Genomic DNA, 23,466 nt, shown 5'->3' with positions numbered 1-23,466 from the left:
ATCATCTACCAAGGTACACAAAATGTTCCATATTTGTCAACCTTAAATGTGCTTACAAACATATTTTCACAGAACTCAGAATAAGACTCAGCATTCCTGTTACCACTTTCTTACTTAAGATAAAATAAGACCATGTACGTCTGGGAAGACTATCTTCACTTACACTACTGTAAAATCATGGTTCCTTAAAGCATGATTTCATGTCACTACTCACAGACTTGACAATGGCCCATCAATAAATATTCTATTCAAGGCTTTCAAGTGTTATGTTCTCATTAAAAACAAGTTTGGCAGAACCTTTTGGCAATATTTTCTATGCTGCTAGCTATGCTAACTGCTATATTTAAAGTATAACAACACTTCTTTTTACAATATTCCATAAATATTGTCACCATTACTAATTTTCTAGATGATTTTTCCAATTTAATAAACATTTGCTATATTAGAATGTTCCCATTCCAAACAAGTATATTTGATAATAAGCAAATTATGAAATTTAATCTTACTTCCAAGTTATGTCTTAAAGTCCTTCAACAAATGTTAACTAGGAAAAGCTCATGCAGAAGGAGTGCAGAGAGCAAGAAAGTGACGGTTTCATCTTTTTAATTTTTATTGAGATAAGTGAATGCTTTTTGTAATTACCTGATTTCATTCAATTATACAATACAGAGGTCTCCCTTTAAATTTTCCTCCCTAGTTAGTTGTGTGACTTTCACAAAGTTATTGCATGTCTATAGATGCTTAGTTTCTTTATCTATAAAATGGAAATGCCTTTTTGATCTTAGACATTCTGTTTAATTGTCAGATCATATTAATATTTTTCTCAGAAAAAATAATCTTGGATATCCTAAAGTGAATTTGAATATTCCTATTAAAGAAACAAAAGTTTGACCAAAACAATAAGTCATAAATGGAGCTACTGATTAAAACAGTTTTCTATTTCAGTGACCAAAGTGAATTATCTTATAGATTACAGAATGACTAGGACTTTAATAATTTGTATCCAAGTAATAACATTACTTTTAATTTGTGTGATAAAGTTAAAATTTTGATAAGTGTAAAAATGATGGCATTGTGCACTGTCCAATGAACAGAGCAGCAGTGTCCAAACAGAACTTGCTGCAATGATGCAAGTGTTCTATCTGTGTTGGCCACTAGCCACATGTGGCTACTGAACAGTCTTAACGTGGCTAGTGTGACTGAGAAACTAAGTTTTTAGTTTTAAAATTTTTAACTAATTTAAATTTAAATTGTCACATGTGGTTGATGGCCACCATGTTGGACAATATAGCTCTAGGAGTAGTAGTACATATAGTCATTAAAAAAAAAAAACATAGCATTATTACCTCAGTGGAGGTTTCTTACACTTTATAACAAAAAAACACGAAAGAAAAAAGAAAAGAAAAGAAAAAAAATTCCTATCCCTTTTACCTGACTGCAATATTACAGTATATTTGAAATACAGTACTTTCCAAAAAAACCCCAAAATCACTAGTTAAGTAAATTAATGCTAAAGGATATGAATTAAGAAATATGTGAATAATAAGTAAATGCAAACTAGTGAATAATCTGTAATGGTAAATTACAGTCTTAACAACAAAAAAATACTAAATATCAATAAAGTAACAATATTATAGTTTAATAAGCAGAAATTCCTTTAAAACTTTTAAAAATATCTGTAATTTAAATAAAAAATAATCTAAAATGTGTTTGCAGTCAGAATACTTAAAAGACGTGATCAGTCTTCTACAGCTATATTTTTTGTAGTAACTGGAACTTTGGACAGAGAGACAGAATGGACTATCTGATCTGAAGCCAAGATTAGACTCAGAAAGAGTATGAAAAAGGCTGGTGACTGAAAGCAGACGGTGGGGAATACAAAGACTTCCATGTGCTGGGCTAACAGCTTCTTTGGTCCCCAGCAAACATCCAGGTTTCAATCTAATACCATTTCATCCTAAGCTTCAACTGTAGTGTTTGAGAGCTATAAAAACAGACACTAATGTCAACTCTACAGATTTAATTTAAAATGGAAAATACATTGCATGTGGGGTATATGGGAACTCTCTGCATGAACTTTGCAATTTCTCTGTAAATCTACAACTTTACTAAAATAAGTTTTTAAAAAATATACACTGTGAATAAAATCTTTTCTACAGATGAGATCATATCTAAATACAATTAAGTACAAAAATTAAGCTCTTTTCATATTTGTCCATGCTGGCTTACCTTTCTCCTTGAAAATATTCCAGCCCAATTATGAGATACATGGTCGTCTCCCTGAACTTCCTGTAATCCTGATGCCACTCCTGCAGGTGAGAGAAGTATCACAAGTATGCAGAGTAAGATTTAAAACCGTTTATAAAGTAATACATGGCTCTGATAACTATTCGAAAAGAAGAAAAGAGCTCAAAATTAAGACAAATTAGACCTAAATCAAGACTAATTTCTGACAAACGAGACTATTTATTAGTATAATAATAGACATAAAACTTATTAGACATTGGTGAGGAATTAAATAACAAAGATCTCACTAGAAGACAACAGAAATACAAAGTCACGATAATCAACCAGGTTACCTCTCTTTCAAAAATTCTTCGGTATAAAAGCATATGATTAAAATATCATTAGAGATCTACATCACATTGAATGTAGGAGGTAAATGGAGTTACTACACTAATATGAATCAACTTGGAAGACTTATCTGATGCAGAATTTTTTAAGGAACTAAAAGAAAAATGTTATATCATAATAAATTTATTTGACCTTTTAATTTTGCTAAATTTGATTTTAAATGTGGCAGCTGAATAGTTTATTAACCTGACATAAGGTGAAAAGATAGAAGCATTTCACATTTCACCTGCCTCTCCCTCCACAAAAGCCAATTATAGGGCACGTTAACAGGGCTAAAACAATGCAGAACTGACATCCTATAACTCCAGAAAATAACAAAATCAAAATTTTTCTTAACGTATTTAATAAAAATTGATTCAAGGAAAATCATAACTAAAATTCAATAAAGGATTAACCTGAAAGAGACACTCATAAGAAGTGTTAAAGCTTTTACATACACATTATTATAAGGAAATGAAAGTAAATAACATATAGACCTGTTACTGGCCAACCTCCTCGAATACAAAACATTTTAATTTTTTAATTTTTAATTTTAATTTTTTGAGGAATACTTTTCACACTATTAGTAAGCCTCAGTAACACATGAAGGTAAAATTTGTCTTGCAAGTATAAAGTTAGCTTCCCTGGGTCAAGTACTCAAATTGCCACTCTCTTGTCATTCCAATTGCCTTAGAAGTTGTGAGAAGGTAAACTTTTACTTTACTGGACTAGACAGTAAATGTTTTAGGCTTTGGAGGCCATGCAGTCCCTGTTTTAATCACTCAGCTCTCTGTAGTGTAAAAACACTCATACACAATATGTAAACAAATGGCTGTGTTCCAATAAAATTTTATTTATTAAAACAGGTGGCGAGTTGGATTTGGTCTATGGGCCAAAGTTGCCGACCTCTGACTTAGAGCAAGGCAAAGATATGCAGGATATACAGAATCCAAAAACATGTAAATCCCTGTAGATTTAATGGCTCTGCAGTTAGAGCATGACAAGTTTTCAGAATAAAAAGAGGGTGAATCCAACCTAATGAAGCACCTTTGGGGAAAGATTGAAGAATCAAATCATAATTAAAAATCAAGTCCCACGAAACCTGAATCTTGGCGACAGGGGTAGAGTGGGTACACAATTAACTTGCCATCCCTGGCACATGTCATGTGTCCATTTATTTGTAGATATGTTCCTAGATTTTCTATTCTAATTTACCTATTCTTATGCTAATATTATTATGAAGCATAATAGTTAAGATTGTATGTCTTGACTTCTAGTAGAATAGGGCTTTCTATCTTGTTCTTCTTCAAGAATGTCTGGGCTAGACTGAGATGTTTGCATTTCCATAAAATTTTTGAATCAGCTTATCAAGTTCCATAAAACAACTTGTTAGTAGTTTGACAGGACTGCACCGAATCAATAAACCATTTTGGGGAAAACTGGCATCTTTTTTTTTTTTTTTTTTTTTAAAGATTTTATTTTTTTCCTTTTTCTCCCCAAAGCCCCCCGGTACATAGTTGTGTATTCTTCGTTGTGGGTTCTTCCAGTTGTGGCATGTGGGACGCTGCCTCAGCGTGGTCTGACGAGCAGTGCCATGTCCGCGCCCAGGATTCGAACCAACGAAACACTGGGCCGCCTGCAGCGGAGCGCGCGAACTTAACCACTCGGCCACGGGGCCAGCCCCTGAAAACTGGCATCTTTACAACACCAAGTTTTCCAAACGTGATATGTATATCCATTTATTTAGCTCTTCTTTAATGTCTCCTAAAGTCATGCTCGTCTTTTGTTAAATTTATTTCTAGGTACTCCATAGTTTTGGATGCTACTGTAAATGGTGTCGTTATTTTAAAATTTAATTTTCTGATTGTTACTGGCATAATGGAATAAAATTGATATTTGACATAGGTTTGCATGTTGCAAAGCTCTCATTGGTTTTAATAAATTTATCTGTAGATTTTGTTTGTATTTTCTAGGTATAAAATCTGCAAATAATGATAACTTTATTACTTCTTTTCCAATCTTTAGTTTTTGCTTATTTTTGTTATCTTACTGTCCCACTTGAACTTCCAGTACAATTCTGAATAGAAGACGTCCCTGTCTTTTTCCTGATCACAAAAGGAAAGCTTTCAATATTTACAATTCTATGTATTTGCTATAGTTTTGTTGTTGAGACACTCTTCGGCAGATTAAGGTAGCTACCTTGTATTCCAGGCTAGCTAAGGGTTTGCATCAAAAATGAGTGTTTTCTGTACCTTTCTTATTTATTAATGTGGTGAATTACAATAATTGTTTAAGGAAATCTAAAGTAATTAAGCTTGTAAATGGGACCAAACATTAATCAAAGGCATTCATGAAATCAACTAAAAATTTACTAGATTTATAAATTCAAAAAGATAATGTGTAAAGTTAAATTTAAAAGTTAGAAGAAATATTAGGTATTTGAATCCACAAATTTTTAAAAAAACATTAATTTTAAAGCCAAAGTTAACACAAAGAGAATTCTATGCAAAAAAATCACCACGAGCATGAGTGTTCATATGTATGCTCTCTCTCACACCACAACACTGTCCAATAATGACAAATACACACGGCATACAATGATTAAAACAAATTTTTAATTTCCCCCCAAAATATCTGATGAAGCAAACAAAGAAAAAATAGAGCCTGGCTTCAGTGTACTATGGCATTTAAGAACGCAGGCTCTGTTAACCAAGTTGTAACCTGCTGGCTGTGAACACTTTGGGCAGGTGACTCCACCCCTCTATGCCTCATTTTCTCATGTGCACAGCTGAGCTGAAATGAAAGTAAGATCAGTGAACTACAGAATTCCTCAGTCTACAGTTCACTCTCTCAAAAGGCACATTACCTCATATTCCTCCAAGTTTACTTCTTCAGGTTTGATCATTTCAAGTTTGGCTTGAGCAACTTTCATTATGTTGTGACACCTTCAAATAAAAGAAATGTATTATTCCTAAATCAAAAGCAAAATCCATCAAAACTTAAAAATGTATGTGGCATAAAGCTAAACTATCCAACACTTATGACAATGAAGTTCACTGTCACTGAGCAATACATACTTTTTTGAAGAGATAGCTCCTAAATAACCTTAAGTGAAAAGTGTGCTTATTGGACCAATGTTCGATAGTTACAAAGTATATAAAGAAGAAAGCATCGATAATTCTAATTCAAATTTGCCATGTTATATTTACATATGGCTTTTAAATTATATTCTAATAATAACAACCGCATAAGTAAAAAAATGAAAATTTTTAAAAATATATATCCATAAGCAAGCTCAAGAGACATGAAATCTTATTTTCCCCCAAAGGCATTATTCATAAATAGTAAAAAGGACTCCAATATGTGCCGTCAATTTAGGTAAGAAAGGAAACATTCTAATGGATTTATGATCAGAACCATTACTAAAGAAATCCACACAAAATATATTTAGTTACCACATGTATCTTAAGCTGTCTTTTAAGTATAAGAGAAATTAGGTTATCAAAATAAATTGACTATTTGCAGTCCCTAGAACAAATAATTGCAAGACTTTGAAAAGTCAATGTGATAACTCCATAAATATCTTCCCCAAGTTCAACAGCATATATTCATTGGAATATAGTGCACTGACAACCCAGATAATGAGGGTCATAATCTGTCACATTTTTGAGCTCCCTGTAGTTAAATGTAACAAAATAAGTGATGCCCATACTACTAATAGTGAAAACAGCAATAGCCAACATTCACTGAGCTTTTCCTGTCTACTAGATCTTACTCAAAACTATCTACTTGCATTATTTCACTTAATCCTAAACTTCACAGCAGGTACACAGTGAGGCAGGAATTATTCTTACATGCTTTGTTTTTCCCCATATTCTCTTCCACTACACATATTTTTAACTCAGCATTTTTAAGACATTCATATAAGGATAATCATTTACTTCAGAATTAAAATGTGACTACAGTGAACTCCAAGATAAAATAAACGTTTCTGTATTCTAAAATAACTCTTAATACTTTGGATCTTTACCTCAGGTCTAATTTTCTTAACCGTATACTAACTAGATTTAATTTTAATTTTTAACATTAGTAAATAGTTTTATAGGAGTTTCTAAAAGAAAACATTTTTGGGTAAACCACAATTAATTTCAACATTCTAAGGCTTCTCTTTATGTCAGAAGATGTTTAATTACTTCATTTGTACATATGATTAAATATTTTTCTCCAGTGATTCTCAAACATAGGTGGTTTTGCTCCAAGGGAATTTTGGCAATATCTGGAGACATTCTGGGTCGTTATCACTTGGGGGAGTGCTACCGGCATTTACAGGGTAGAGATCAAGAACACTGCTAAATACCCTACAAATTGCAGGACAGCCCCCACAACAAAGAATTTTCTCACCCCCAAATATCCATAGTGCAGAGATTGAGAAATTCTTTATTTCTGTAAAATACTGAGCCCCTTTTAAATGACAGTGATTATATTATACTCTTCTGTGTATCCTTATATTGCTTAGCTCAGCACCTTGGCTTGCAATTAAAACGTACTAAAACAGTCTAAATTATTTGCAGTCAAACTTTTAAAGGTCATGACTATAAATTCCAGAGGAATTAGACAGCAACTGCTCAAATTAAGTGAAGTCAAATTTTGTGCTGTATTTATTGAAATTATATCTTTGTATATACGTAAAATGAACAGTCAAAAATTGTATTGGGAGCTATAAAAAGACAAGGACAACTTGAGCATACAAATCACATTCACATTTTCAAATTACCTTTCATCAAAACTTAAATTTCTATCTCCAAATTGTTCTAGCAAAGTTTTCTCAATGATTTTCTTTGGTGCCTCGTTCTGGATAAAATAGACCACTACATGATGTAAACGATAATCTGTTTCTGGTGGGGTGTCTTCTTGGCTCAATTTAACCAATCTTGAATACTCCAACTTAATTGCCTAGAAAATGCAACAAAATGTCAATTTTGGTTAATTATAATGATTAAAATCCTTCAATATGATAACTTGAATTATTCTTGCATTCAAACGCGCCTTTTTCCTTTTAACGTATTACAAACAAGGTAGTGCACCCAAGAATACTGTCTCATGTTCCACAGTTGAAAAGAATTTCTAAAAGCTAACCACACATGCCCTCCTTACCCCTTCACTGTATAAATGATCTTTTTGTTTCCACACAGAGAAGTGGTAAACTGAACGATACATAGAAGCTCACCAGGCGAAGTTGCGTAAAACTTATCAGAGTCTGGTCAAAGTCTGCTCAGAGGCATCCTAAGACTGAGATTCTAAGTACCTCCTATCAGACGCTTTCCAGCGTCAGTCTGATGTCTATCTCTAACATTCCAATTCCAGGGCTGAAATACAGCTCCCTAGAATACTCCTATCTGAAAGAAAATGGCTGGCTCTTGAGTGCATAATACTACTACAGTTAACTTTTAGCTGAATAGCCCAGGAATAAGGGATGAAAAAGAAAACCCTGAGATTGTAGTTACCACAGGATGAATTCCCTGTTGCTTCAAAAATATTTGCATGTTATTAGTGTAATAATTATTAATGAATATTACCACTATTACTACCTTAATGCTTGAGCTTACTTTTTCTTTATAAACAGAAACACCTCAGAATTTACAACTAATTATAATGGGAAATAATAAATACTAATACATATTTCCACACATGAGCAAATGATTTGGAAAATATTTGTTCACATAGAAATATATAGAGAGTTATACATCAAATACCGCTGTGTACAAGAAGCCCACATGATTAAAGATAATACTTTAAAAAAAATTCATTTATATTAGACTTATATCTAAATTCAAATTCTATTAACCATAAAACACTTTGGGACCACATGCAAAATATATTACAAAAAATCCATTCTATTGGAAAGCGTTTCTTTAAAAAATGCATGCCTTTCTTAAGTAATTATTGGCCATCCAAATACACCTATGTGGCTGTATTTTATAAAAGAAAGAGAATGTAACTAACAAACATTAAATGAAATAATCTAGTTATATACTCTTATATTTCATTAAAAGGAAGGCTAATAAGTCTATATAGTTTAGCATTATAAATAGAGTAACAAAATTACTTTACAGCTAAAATAAATTATTCCAACTTTTTTTTTTAGGATATACATGTCATTCTTAAGTCTTACTGCTTTGGTTAACAACGGCCATGAACATTAACTATATTTTGACACATAAGGTTATCAAGGCTCACGTGCTGCATACCTAATTAGCACACATAAGCTTTGCTTAGAACTCTCTGAAATATTCTTATTTTCCCAATTTGAAAAATAAGGCACATATTCATTTAATAACCAAACCAGACTGAATTTGAGAATAAACGTAAAACAAAAATAATCAATAATTGTTCTTCGTTATTATGGCCCTTACAATGATTGTCATAGGCTATTACAAAATTTTTTGAATATTCAAATATTTCAGGCATCATGCTTTTGGTGAAAATTAGTATGACCGAAACAAAATAAATTTGTATTGAGTCTCTTAAAATAGTATTGTAGGTTTAGAGATAAGGAATTACACTAAATGGTTATCCATTTTCCCACCTACTTTCAAAACAGTGGCGGTGGTGTTTTTATAAATAGCAAATAGATTTCTATTAGAGAGCTGGAAAATATATCCTCTTTCACTCTAAGATTATGTTTATCCCTTGATTTTGCTCTATTTAAGATTCTCCTAATTTTCACAAGTAAATTCACAAGGTTACATTCTGTAAGTATTCAAACCAGCAGAGGTAGAAAGGCATGTCTAAATTTCGAGGAGTAAAAAAAAAACAACACTTTTTATCAACATAAATTCATTTCTCAATATTTTTTTATTTATGAACTTTCTTCTTAAGAAGTTTTCAAGATATACTGCAATCATATCTAGTTCTTCAAATTTTAAACAGATGTTTTATGCTGGTATATTTAGCAGAGGTCTACACTATCTATTGTTCTGACAGAAGTTAACATTGTTGAGTTGTTAAATCTGACTCATACTATTCCCTCAGAATCCTCTTCTAGAACTACGTTTGTCCTTTCCATACCTTGTGGCTGCCTATGAAGGTAATTATTTAAGTCACCTGTCACAGATACTGCAATAAAACCACCACACATTTACAAAACGAAATGTAATACTGGTCATTAGGTGATGCTACTGCTTTGCATTTAATTTTTTAACTTCTTTTTCACCAGACCTTTAACAAGGTCCTACTAATCAGACTCTATATGTTACCTATTCAGTCTTATTTCCTGTTCCTCTTCAACAAAGACCTCCTTCCACCTAGGTGAGGCTCGACCCCACACAGATGCACAAGCGTTTTTTTTCCTTAAGTTCTCTGGATGCAGGATGCCCTTTCTTGTTCATTCCTCATCTATCTACAGATGACCAATTCAATAAGACTAGTTTAAGTCCCTCTCTCTTTTGAAATCTTCAGTTCTAAAGATCCAAATGAGATCAACCTAGACTTTTTCAACTTTTCCAAATCATATTCTAAATTTGTAACTCCTTACAAACTTTATTGTGATATAACCATTTGTATACATTAGAAGATAGGAAACATACAAACATACAATATACTCTGGAGGCAGTTAGATCTAAGGAAAAGTTGACCAGACTAAGATTCAGAAAGCTAGGTATACCATTTACTAATTGTGACATAAAACAAGTCACATAATTCTCCAAACAGATAATCATCTAGGAAAATATGTATTACCAAAATTGCTTTAAGAGTTATAAAAACTGCAGAAACCCAGAAAAACTACAGAACTGAAAAGGTTGCCCAAGATCTGTACCCAATAAAGGAATCAGGCCCACACTGTTTTAGAGCTGTGCTGCTATGTCAAATCTTCAAGGACCAGATGATTTCTATGATATCTAAACTGCTCCAAAGCCTGAAAAAAGGGGATATACAAAGCTAGTATAATCTGAATATCAAAAACTGACAAATATAAAAAAAGAAACTATAGATCAATTTACCTATGAACATAGATGCCAACACCCATATCTATTTTTGATAAACTAAACTGTGTACAAAGAAGTATATACAGGAATAGTGTTTACAATGATTTGCAAAAAACAAACAAACAAACAATGATCTTTACAGTCCAAGGATTACGGAGAAATCTGTTCAGCATCTCAAACAGATGCCTTAAACAATTTCCAAATTCCAACATCAATCAGTTTAAAAGAAAACTCTTAACTATGAATTTAGGAAAGTGTTTTTAAATTTATAAGAGGGATCTATAAAAAACAAATATTACACATCATATTTAATAATAAAACACTAGAGATATTCTCATTAAAATCAGAAACTAGACAAAGGAGCTTACTACATTCTTTTAATATTTAAGTATATTCTGAAAAGTCGAGTCAACATTAATAAAACCAGAAATGAAATAAAAAGTAAAATGAAAATTATCCAAATAATGAGGTAATTATTGGTAGACAGTTTACTGAAATAATCAAGAAAGTCAACTGAAAAATTATTAGAAAACATAGAGTTCAGTAAGGTAAATGGGTACAATATAAATAAAACTAACTACCTCTCCCACTACCTACCCTACGAATAACCTAGTAGAAAAAGTGGGGATTAGTGACTCAATTCATAAAAACAAACAAGTTTTATACATCTAGGAGTAAATTAAACAAGAAAGGTATAAAACCATTGTGAAGTAAAATTATAAAACCTTAGTAAAGGACATAACAAAGGACCAAATATTGAAGAAGCATAATCATGTTCCTTTTGGGGAAGATTTAAAACACTAAAAACCTAATTCTCCACCTCCCCCTAAATTAAAGCATAAATATAATGCAAGTACAATCAAATTCTGAAAAGACTTGGGAAGGTGGCAATTGATTCTAAAAGTCATCAAAAAAGAAAAATAAGACTTGCCAACTTTTTGTTTATAAGAGCAAAATGAGAAAGTGTTTTTCCTACAAAATGTGAAAATACATTACAAATGGTCCATAATGTAAATAGGTGTTCAAACATAGAAAACATCAGTGGAACAGAGAGACCCAAACAGACCCACCTATAAATTGGATTTACTGTGTGATAAAGATGGTATTTCAAGCCAGTGTAAAAAGGATGGCATTAATCAAAATTTTACGTTTGCAGTATTTGAAGATTTCTCTATTTGGAGAAAAGTAAAATCCCCTATCTAGGAATCTAAACAAAAAGTAAAATCATGAAAATACTAGAATTAAAGACTTGAATAATTTTAGAAGCAAACAGCCCCTCAAATCAATCAATAAAGAAAATATTGTTGTTTAATAAGATTTTATAAATTTTTTATAAATGTTTGATAAATTTTACAAGATTTTAAAATTCTGCACAAAAAGACCAAAAACAAATCTAAACAAAAAACCACAAAATACAATTTACAAATTATAGATGAATCAAATTTCTTAGCAGACCAAATGCTCATTTAAACAAAAATCCCCTCAAAATAAAAAATGTACAAACATGATGAATAGGCAGTTAACATAATAAATATCAACTACCAAAAAACTTACAAAAAGATACCCTCAGGAAAGATTAAAGAAATACACAAAATAGTGGGATTTCAGATAACCATCAATGGAAGTACAAACTAGTATAACTATTTGAAGGCAATTAGAAAATACTATCAATATTTAAAATACATAAGCATTTTGACTTGGCAATTCTACTTTGCTATGTTTACATAAGTTTTCAGTAATACATGTATAAGAATGTTCAGAAAAATAGTGGAAATGACCCAAATATCCAGCAAAAACAATGGAAATGATGAATTTAATAATAGCTAACAATTTTGAGTGTTTCTTACGTGACAGACACTGTTCAATGAGCTCTACATGGATTATCTCATTTAATTCTCAATAACTTTTCATTTATAAATGAAAAAATTGGCCCTGATAATTTAAGTAAATTGCCTAAGGTCACACAATTACTGAGTGACAAAGCTAGGCTTTAAACCTAGGCATCTAACCATAGAGCCCTTGCTGGTAACAACTAGTCTGGGACAGAGCTTCCTAACCTAGAGCATGATTAAGTTATAGGCATACTGAGACACTAATCCATCAGCCTTTATGGTGCCTAGAAGGTCCATCACTTTTGTACATACATTATCATTTCCTACGTTTGTCATACCATGGAAAAAACTGGGATGCCCTGCTTTAAAAAGAGAATGTTTAAGTAAATTTTAGTAAGCTCAATAGGACATAAAATGGAGCCATGAAAAATGAGATAGATCTACAAATCTTGAAACGAATAATCACCCACCATATTATATGAAAAAAGAAGTACTGAAGAAGAAAGCAGTGGAAAGAGAATACTTCTGTTTTTATGTAAGCTATAAATGTATGGATGCATACTGAATGTCAGTCTTTTCTATGTAGGAGGCTATACAAGAAACAATAGAAGCTAACTACGGAGTGAGAATTACAAAGTGAGAAATAAACGTTTATACTCTTTGTTTTGGTATATGTCTATTTTATTAGTTTAAACATCAATTTCTCTAAGAATCTCTCGAGATACCAGCTCTGCTTTCCCATCATATGTTCTCCCACGTCAAAGAGTTCCTTTAACGTACTGACTATATTGTAACTAGTGTGTTCTTCCCCACTAGAAAATAAGCTTCATTAAGGCAGGAACTCGGTCCATCATTTCCCCAGTTACAGCCTCTAGATTTAGGACAATGCCTTGACATAAACAGGTAATAAATACCTCTTGAATATGTCCATCAACGGCAGAATGGAAAAAAAAATTATAGTGTATTCATACAATGGAATACCATAATGAGAAAGAGCAAACTACAACTCTACCTAGTAACAGAGATGAAGCTCTAAACATGTTCTTGAGTAAAAGCAGCCAGACAAAAAAGGGCCTGAAGTAAAAGATTCCAGGTGTATAAAGTTAAATAGGAAAACTTATTTTTATGTTGTTACAGGTCCACAGAGTGCCAGCCCTGTTAGCCTAGCGGTTCAAGTTTGGCGCGTTACGCTTTGGCAGCCTGGATTCTGTTCCCGGGTGTGGAGCCACACCACTCGTCTGTGAGTTGCCACGCTGTGGTGGTGGCTACATAGAAGAACTAGAAGGATTTACAACTAGAATACACAACTATGAACTGGGGCATTGGGGAAGAAAAAAAGGAGAGAAAGATTGGCAACTGATGTTAGCTCAGGGCGAATCTTTCTTAGCAAAAAAAAAAAAGGTCCAGATAATGTCTACTTTTGAGCAGGGAGAGAGTGTAGTGACAGGAGGAAGAAACAGAGGTAGCTTCTGCAGTACTGTAATGTTCTATTCTTTGGCCTGGTTGGTAGCTACATGGATATGTTTATTCTGTGATAATTCACTGAGCTGTACACTCACACACTGTGTACTTTTCAGCATGTTTTATGTTGTAGTAAATATATTTTAATATCTTTTGAGTAAACAAAGGGGTAATAATAATAGGCATTTTGAAAGTAAAAAAAGTGATAAAGTTATGTCAACTGGGAACAACTGTTATGAAGCACTAAAATAACCAGTAAGTTAAAGTCTCATTAATATAAAAATATTATGACATTAAAATTCTAAGGGCACTTTAATAGGTATAGACCAAAAAAAGTACAAAAAAGAAATTTTAATGTTTTTCAAAGTAAATGAAAAAAGTTACACTAATGCCACAATTATGATATGACCGTCCCTTTTCCACCCCCAGATACACACACACACAAGCAACTACTACTTCGAGAACATTCATTCCTTTTTTTTTCTTCTGGCTTTTATTTTTGCTCATCATAGCAGCCCTGTACTGCCTTTCTCTGGATTTCATTTTTACGTGACAAAAACTTCTCTCTTTAAGCCACTATTACTTGGAGATTTTCTGTTAACAGTGGAAACTAATCCTAACAAATAAAGTCAATTTGAGTGAAGAATCCAAGTCAGTGTCTTTCTTCATTTATTTCTCCAGATCTGCCTATCTATTAACTCTTCTATATTGTATCTTTATGGGGCAGACTTCCATGTGGGAGGGCTTCTGATGGAAATAGTAACAGTGCCTGAGCGGTTGGTAACTCTTCCTAATGGAGGGTAAACCTCAGCAAGTCCACTTACCCAGATGTAAGTTTCATTCTCCAACTTATCTTTTTATTGGTAACAAAGTTAACAGTTTTATCACTAGCAAACATACGTAACATTTAAAAAATTGGTCTAATCATAATACATAAGGAAATCCATATTTAGAAACAGGCACAGAGTTGAAAAGCTTCTTCTCATAGCCAAAAAGCTAATACAAAATAAACTCAACAAGGATTTTTTTTGATAATGTGACAGAAGATACATAAACTCTTTTCCCTCAATTCATAATAAACTGAGCATTAAAAAGAATAAAAACTAAAAATATATAATATCTAATTTAGGGAAATAAGAAGACAAAAGCAGCCACATAAGTTAGATATTGTGCTATACATATATTGTGTATTAATATTGAATGCTGATATTGATTAGAATCAATTACCAAGAAAACATAAAACATTTAAATAGGCCAATCACTGTAGAAGGAACCAAAAAAAAAATTGTCAAAAAATCTACAACCATGGGCTGGCCCCATGGCCAAGTGGTTAAGTTGGCACGCTCCACTTTGGCGGCCCAGGGTTTAGTCAGTTCAGATCCTGGGCTCGGACATGGCATGGCTTATCAGGCCACGCTGAGGCGGCGTCCCACATAGCATAACCAGAGGCACTCACAATTAGAATATACAGCTATGCACTGGGGGGCTTTGGAGAGAAGGAGGGAAAAAGAAGATTGGCAACAGATGTTAGCTCAGGTGCCAAGCTTTAAAAAACAAAAACTGCAACAAAAGAAGGGGCTAGGCTCAAATAGTTCTAAAGTGAGTTCTAACTTACTCGTATGGAACAAATAATTTCTACGTAAACTACACTAGAGTATAAGAAAAACAGGAAGGCTCTCAAATTCATTTATTAAAGTTAACATAAGCATAATATCAAACCTGATGAAGACAGCAGAAAAAAGAAAAAAACACATTATTCTATTAATACAGAATGCAGAAAGCTCAAATAAAATGCTAGTGAGTTAAATGTAAACAGTGTGTACATCCGAATTTATAAAATAAAAATTTACTAAGAAAAGTGTTTTAAGAAAGTAGTGCAGAAAATTTATAATACTTTGGGTTGAAGAAAATTTTTTATATAGCAATGAAACTCTAGAATTCAGAAAGGAGGAAAAAGATTTGAAAGCAAAGTATTTTTAAATCTTCTTTATGGGAAAAGGTACCATAAACTAATTCAAAGAGAAATGGCTGACTAGGAAAAAACACAGGACATACGTCCATAAAAAGGGTAACATATAACAAATGAGACTACATTTATACCATGTAATATTAAATGCAGGTAGTAAAGGTTATGTGGTAGATATACTGTCTTAACATTAAGAATGCCACAATATATAAGAGTGATATGTTACAAATAAAATGAATAGTGAAATTTTAAAAATGAAAAAAATTTCTCTATATATGCATATTTGTATAAACAAAAGGAAAACCTGAGATGCTACACAAGTGTTAAGAGTGGTTATAAGAAGGCAGTGGCAGAGACTGTGGTTATTTAATTTTATTTTAGATACCACTGTATTACTGAACAACTGCATTTTGTATATATTACTGTTATTTACATGACAAATTTTCTAAAATCATATACTACCAGCTAGAATTTTTCAAAGGTTAATCATTTACCTATACAAAATACACACATTAATTATAAACAACTGATAATGTTTATGTAAGAATACACACACATATACTTCTCAATTACAGATGGGTGAGAATGTGCAGATATAAACTTCAGAGAGATCTGTGGCTGTCTCACAATCAGAAAGTAAACCAAAAAGAGAAATAAATGAGATACAGAAAATACATAAAGAATGCAAAGGGCATCCCCCAGGTGATGGTGAAAGAAGACTTCAAGATATTAGTTACACACCAGGAGGCAAGGAGAACCAGTGCAGACTGGAGCAGGTCACAAAGCTCCAAAACAGACTTCCCCAAGAAGAAAAATCGACAAAGAGCAGAATAAGACGAGATTTAGGCCAATGGTGGAGAGTCTGGAAGTGAATCAGTGATACACACAGAAAACTAAGCAAACCAAATACCAAAACAACTAACTCCAAGGAAAATGAAAACTGTGGGAAAAAAATTAACAGTAATAATGTTTATGAGTTTATGATTTAGTTCAATTTTGAGTAGCATACACAGAAATAAAAATACAAACTGAGAATTGTGATTAATCAAAATGACAAGATTCTACATGTAGGTCTGAGTGTGTGTGTGTGTGTGTGTGTGTATGTAGAGGGAAGGATGGGAACTGTGTATGTGTCAGTGTGTCTATGTGGGCAGGGCAAGACAGAGGGCTCATCCTCATCGTTCACATCCCATAGTAGGGAATTCAGCAGGAAATATGTAAACTAAGGATCATAAAAACAAAGCATTCTACTTAAAGATACAGAATTAACTTAACAGCAGGAGCATTAGATAAAATAATGGAAAGCCACTACCATGGCGGGGAGAGGCGGGGTGACTGCTCTTTGTAGTACGTACAATTAGTTGGCTCCTTATAATAAATGCAGATATTAATTTAATAAAAGTGAGATTTCCAATTTAACATCATGATGCCCAACTTGATAAAAAATAACGGCACTGTAAACAATAGATAACCTTTCCACAAAAAACAGATGAAAACTTTAAAAGACATACATTCAGTGCTGTTTAAGGAAAAAAAATGTAGACTATCTGGGAATAAGGATGAATTTTTAAACAGAAAAGTTTTTTTTTTTAATAAGATAGTGTTTCATCCTCTCCTTAGGAGATCTTAACAGGGTGGTCAACTCATCCTGGGACCAGAACTTCCACAGTTTCACACTGAAAGTCCCATATCCCAGGAAATCCCTGAGTCTCAGGCACACGAGGATGGTTGGTCACTGGAATCCTAACAAGCTGAAACGTTTACTGTAGGAGGCCACGATGCACAGGGCCTTTGTTCTGTACTACGTACTGAAAGAAATAGTGAAAATAAGCAGTGTCGTGAAGATCAAGTTGGATGATGGCAAAGTAAAGAAAACTAAGGGAAAACTTTCTATTTTTAATGTCAAGAAAGGGAGCATGTTGCTTACTATAGTGAACTATACCTTAATAAAGCTGGGGGGATTTTTCTTAGAAAAACAAACACTGAAAAGTGGGAAAGAGTGAAAAAAACTTGGAAGATTTTGGTTAATCTAAATAAAATGACAAAACATAGTGTTTTCATCTTTTGAATCTGTAAAAGCAAATGACATTGTATTCAAAACAGTATAAAGATCTGGTTTTAGAGAGAAAAAAGATCTAGCTATGGAATAATGCATCAACTTGACGGTCTCACATATCTTGAAATGACTAGGTATCAAAAATTAATTATGGGGAAAACAGTGAATATGAAATATGAAAAGGTTATAAATAAACAAATTATTTTAAAAGCAATCAAATGAAGAAAGCAATTTAGTACCAAATGATAAAAAAATTAAATAAAAATATTGTAATATATTTTAATTAAATTTAGTTAAATTTAATTAAATAAAAATATTGTATTTTTTTTTTTACAATTACAATTGTAATTGTAGACTAAGAGTACAACCAATGAGGAGAAAATAAATACTACCAGAAGCAATCACTCAAGTTTGTACTTTGGCTCATCAATAGCCTTTATTTCCTTCAAATAAAAATACAATTTAAATTTCTGTTAACAAATTAGAAGTGCACTATTAGGGTAACTAGAGCAAAATGCTTTGTTTTGTTGAATGATCTGGATTAAAAAAAAAAATCAGTCAAATTCATGCATAAAAGAAACCCCCAGAACATCAGGTGGCCATGGCTACAAAAGGAAAACAGAAATTATACACAAAGTCAAATTTAATTCAAGGAAATAAAACATTTTAAGAAGTCTAATTTAAAAAAACTAAGAAAATAAAACGAAAATGTTAATTGTACCTTAAAGAACCCTGCTTCAGGGCCACACCTGTCATATACATTCCTGGATTTACCTATCGCCATGATAATACCTTGCATGTTCGGTGTCATCATGATCTGCCACAAGGGATTTAAAGTAAGAGTTTTTGAATGGTTAACATAAAAAAAATCCAAAATCAAAAATAACTTCTTTACATGCAAGTTAAAAGTCTTCTGTTTTTCACTATATATAAATCAAACGTTGCATTTGTTTATAGCAAATGTGATCTGATATGCATGTAAGTATCTTTCAAAATCATCCACACAGGGCCACAGCAAGCTCATATGGTGCCTTTGTGCACAATGCAAAAAGGCATCCTCTCAGAACTGAAGAATTTTAAAAAGGTACCCCCTTCTTGATAAGCAAATTAGAAAAATGTGCTGCTTTCTGAGAGAACCATTTAGAAAAAGCAACACTCTTTTTATTTACAAAGATGCCTCTTCTTTAAGGCTTAGGGAGCTCAGCATGAGCTCAATTTCAACTCCACTTCTGCCTGATGGCTCATCACTCCTGCACAATCATACAACCTAAACATCCAGAAGCAGCAGCCCCATATCCGTGTGACTTATTTTCAAAAGTTCCAAGGCACATGCACTGTTAAACTGTTGCTCCAACAAATCAAGAAAAAAAAAACAACACAACAACACAGAACTCTGCCAACAGCATAAGCACTTGCACAAAAGATAGTGCTAAATGATTAATCACAATTTTACTTTTCTTTTTTTTTTTTTGGGGTGAGGAAGATTAGCCATGAGTTAACTACTGCCAATCCTCCTCCTTTTGCTGAGGAAGACTGGCCCTGAGCTAACATCCGTGCCCATCTTCCTCTACTTTGTTTGTGGGACACCTACCACACCATAGCTTTTGCCAAGTGGTGCCATGTCCGCCCCCAAAATCCGAACCTGTGAACCCCGGGCCGCCAAGAAGCAGAATGTGCACACTTAACCGCTGCGCCACCAGGCCGGCCCCTGCAGTAACTTTTAAATATCTGCAAAGTGGCAAAACTGAAGGCATTATGAAGCTATTGTATCACAGCAACCAAGAGACTGCATCCATTACTTCTGATTCACTGAACCTATTACCCCTATTTTGGATTATACACTGAGAGTTGCAATATACCTAACATTCTCTGCTTCAGAACATCCTTCCGACCAGTTCCTCTCTCACAAACCTGCTACTTATCCCCTTTATGGCCCGTGCTTTCTCACACTGGCACAGTAACATTAATCACCTTATGACACCTCCAATTTTGGCGATTAACTCTTATACAATAGCTTAATTATAATCTTGGAATAAGTCTGAAAAAAAGTTATTTGGAAAAAACTATTTAATATATATTCAATTCTCATCCGTGCCAGTAAAAACTAACAAATGATAGAATCCAAGGTCTTCTCTGTTGTTACTCTTCAGAAACAGCTTTACTGGCCTGCCCGCAAATATGGAAAAGATCAAACATGAGAGTCTTAAGGAAAAAAATGGAAAAGGAGGAGCAAAAGCTGATGAGACCAGGACAACAGCACATGTTCCTCTGGATTTTCAAGAACATATCATGAGAAGCAAAAACGCCTCCACACTATTAGAAAGCTAAGCAGATGAGAATTAACAGTGAAGAGATAAGAATAACTGAGATGGAGGTGCCACAGTGTATAAAACACTGGTAGACATTCAGTAGTGCTGATTCAATTCACAACTCAAGGTTGCAGGAGCAACAATATCCATTATCTGTTTGCAATCAGGCTGTAGGATCTTCCGGCAGGAAATGGTGGGCAAAGTATTATAATTCAAGTAAAACAGAAAAGGAATATAAAAATTATTTTTAAGTGCTCAAACTTTTTGCTATTTAATTAAACCTTATTGTAATCTACCAACCTGAGAGTTAAATGATCCTATGTCTGCATAAAAGAATAAACTCTAAAAACACAAAATTATTCTTTTGAAAAATTCCATAAGCTTTCTACTTAAATTTTCATTTGAAATCCAAAGTTCTGTTAGCAATCAGTAAGGTAATTTCAGACCATGGGTGGCAAAGCTGAATGTTATGCAGCAAAAGACACAAGTGTGATGGTGCAGACATGCCCGAAGTACTTGTGTTAAACAGCAAAAAATAAGCAGGGCTAGTGCAGAGGGCTCTGACTAGTGCAGAGGGCTATAATAAAGATACCTCGTCATCATAACCCCCCTCCTTCGCCTCAATCATAAATTTCCCTACATGAGGGATCGCCACCTCTACAACTTGCTGGTTAGAAGGTGGTTGGCTTGTGGTATTTTCAGGTTTCTGCAGAAGAAAATCATTAGTATGAACATTAGAAAGGAGAACAACGAAAGCACCAAGTTTAAGTGTATAGACTCGAGTCTTTTAAAAATACCTGCACCTGCTTAGCATGAAAGTGAACATCAAATTGAACATCAGGAGCAGATGCACTAATCAAGTAATAATACAAGATTCACATCTCTCCCTTTACATCGCAACCACTAAACTTTCACTTTTTTCTACAAAGCATTTTGGACTCCAAATCCTTAAAAATTAAAAAACACTAGAGTCGTATTTCCTACTGTTGTCTTTACAGCTGAAGGTTTTATTCTTTAAAAATTCCACTACCTCCATAAAGCCTTTCTTGATATCTCCCTCAAATAAGATATGACCTCCTCTGAACCCAGGAGAATTTGTAGGTTTTCTTATGATTTCACCTATCCTTTCTAGTATTCCACTGTATATCCACTTATTATACATACTCTATTGTGTTACCTCACTCTGTACAGCCTATGAGATTCTTGGATGATATATTTATATCGTAAGTGTCCAATGAATAACTCACTTTTGGAAAAGCTGTTGGAAAGTGATCTCCTTTTTAACAACTCAATCAGCTTTATTTCATTTTTTCTTTGTTAACAAATTCTACGAATTTCACTAATCATTAGTACAGTGGAAGCCAGTATGAAATCCAGCAAAGTCCACTCAAAGACACTAATATGGTTCATTCAAAATACTGTTCAGATTTCAAAAGAACTTATTTTACTGAATAGATTTATAACTAGCAGATTCACTATTTACCTATAAACAAATTTTGAAAGTACTTAAGGTGCTTGAAAGCCGTTTGCTTAATTTGAATCTGCATCATAAAAGTTTTCCTAAACAAAATAAACTTCAATTTTGACAAAAGGGGATTTATTTTAATTTGAAATATAGGTAGATTTTAGTGATGAGAACATTTTCTTACTTTCCAAAAGCACAAATGCAGAAAGAGTTTAATTAAACCATAAAGTAAAACTAGCGGTCAAGACTGACATTATTATTTTTAAAAGAAATGCTAACCATAACATATTTAGACAAGGTTTCCTTACTTTGAGTCCTCAACTTTTCAAGAGGAAATAACCAACTTGCATGTTTGTTGTGATCACGAGAGACAATATTCTGCTAACTCAATACCTGGTACATAACAGCTGTTCTACAAACGACAAGCATTACCAATATTATTATATGATGATGCTACTTTAAACTGCTTACATTTAAATAGTTCTAACCCAATATTACTATCAAATATATCCTATAGAGATATGCTTGGCCTATGACATTTAATTAAGGATTTTTAATCCTTCTAGTACAGGAGAGAAGAATAATTGTACTAGGTCTCCATTCACAGGAGTGAAATATAAGCAGGTAAATTAAGAAATTTGTCTGGTCTTTGTGGTGAAAAATTTCTCACAAGCAAACCAACCTAAAACAATACGATCTTAAGAAGAGAAAATATAAATTTAAGCCAAGTAGCAACTGGAAAATGTATTACTTAGAATACTGATCTTACAAAACAACATATTCCCTTTGAACAAAAAATGCACTTAGGAGAAATAAATGTCTTATAAACCTTTCCAGTTACCACAGAAGAGTTTCAACAGCATAATACTGACAAGTTATATGGGTGAAAGTTAAAAAAGGGAAGAAAACTTTTGGTGCATATAATAATTCTGTTGCATCATTTATCAAGTTTAGATACCCTAAGGTACCACAAAATTTTTTCATATAAAGAATTTAAGGATTCACGGAAGTAAAGTAAATGTGTATTTATCTTTTTCTATTATTACTGGGCCCTAGATGAACATCTTAACAAAGGCATCTTTGAACATCTTGAAAAAGTTAAAAATAAGTTCTAGAGTTAATAGTTGCAAAAATTATTAAAATAAAAAGATTTTTATTAATTGCCTAAAATCCATTAAATATGCGAGTTTTAAAAAAGTGGTCTCATAAAAGAACTGTTAGAAAGCTTAATATAACTACATCCCTTCTGGCCCCCTTAATATGCTCAAACCAGTAATTCAACTATGCGGAATCTATTTCTAAAGAAATAACCTGAAATACGGAAAAAGTTTCATTTCTAGCAGCCTATTTATAATAATGCAAAAGTAGAAACAAATATACAACAGGGAAATGGGTAAGTAAACAAGAATTTAATCACTCAATGGAACGATACTCAACCACTAAATATTTTTTACAAAGAGTTTTTTTAACATAGGGAAATGGTTACGTTAAAATGTTAAGTGATTAAAAGAAGAAAAGGCAAGATATAAAATTTTATATGCAATAGTAACTCAACTACAAAACTAAATCCCGAACTCATATATAAAAATAAGAACGAAAGAAAACATATTAACAGTGATTAACTTTGGGTACTGGGACTATGCATGATTCTTTCTTGGAGTACACTCTTCTACATTTTTCAAATTTTCTAAAATATTTCATTTAAAATTAAAGACATTCTTCTAAAAAGTAAGCTGTCTGAACATCTGGAGAGTCTCTCTCCATGGTTTCTGTGATTCC

General features: G+C 32.9%; 1 protein-coding gene across 3 annotated transcripts in view; it reads right to left on the bottom strand.

Annotated features, from left to right (window-relative positions):
* Positions 1-23,466, bottom strand: part of USP25 (ubiquitin specific peptidase 25) — a 98,352-nt gene that overhangs the window by 7,413 nt on the left and 67,473 nt on the right. For 2 of the 3 annotated variants that reach the window (XM_070597794.1, XM_070597797.1), the window contains 5 exons: positions 20,815-20,928; positions 18,635-18,730; positions 7,388-7,566; positions 5,480-5,558; positions 2,230-2,309 (listed from right to left, as the gene is read on the bottom strand). In XM_070597794.1, the coding sequence (XP_070453895.1) occupies positions 2,230-2,309; positions 5,480-5,558; positions 7,388-7,566; positions 18,635-18,730; positions 20,815-20,928 (548 nt within the window). The remainder of the gene's footprint in view (positions 1-2,229; positions 2,310-5,479; positions 5,559-7,387; positions 7,567-18,634; positions 18,731-20,814; positions 20,929-23,466) is intronic. The other variant, XM_070597795.1, reaches the window with a different exon arrangement.

The sequence above is a fragment of the Equus przewalskii genome, chromosome 27 (assembly GCF_037783145.1).
Source record: "Equus przewalskii isolate Varuska chromosome 27, EquPr2, whole genome shotgun sequence".
Classification (NCBI taxonomy): Eukaryota; Metazoa; Chordata; class Mammalia; order Perissodactyla; family Equidae; genus Equus; species Equus przewalskii.
The sequence above is the reverse complement of the archived record's forward strand: the minus strand, read 5'-3'. Positions and strand labels throughout refer to the sequence as shown.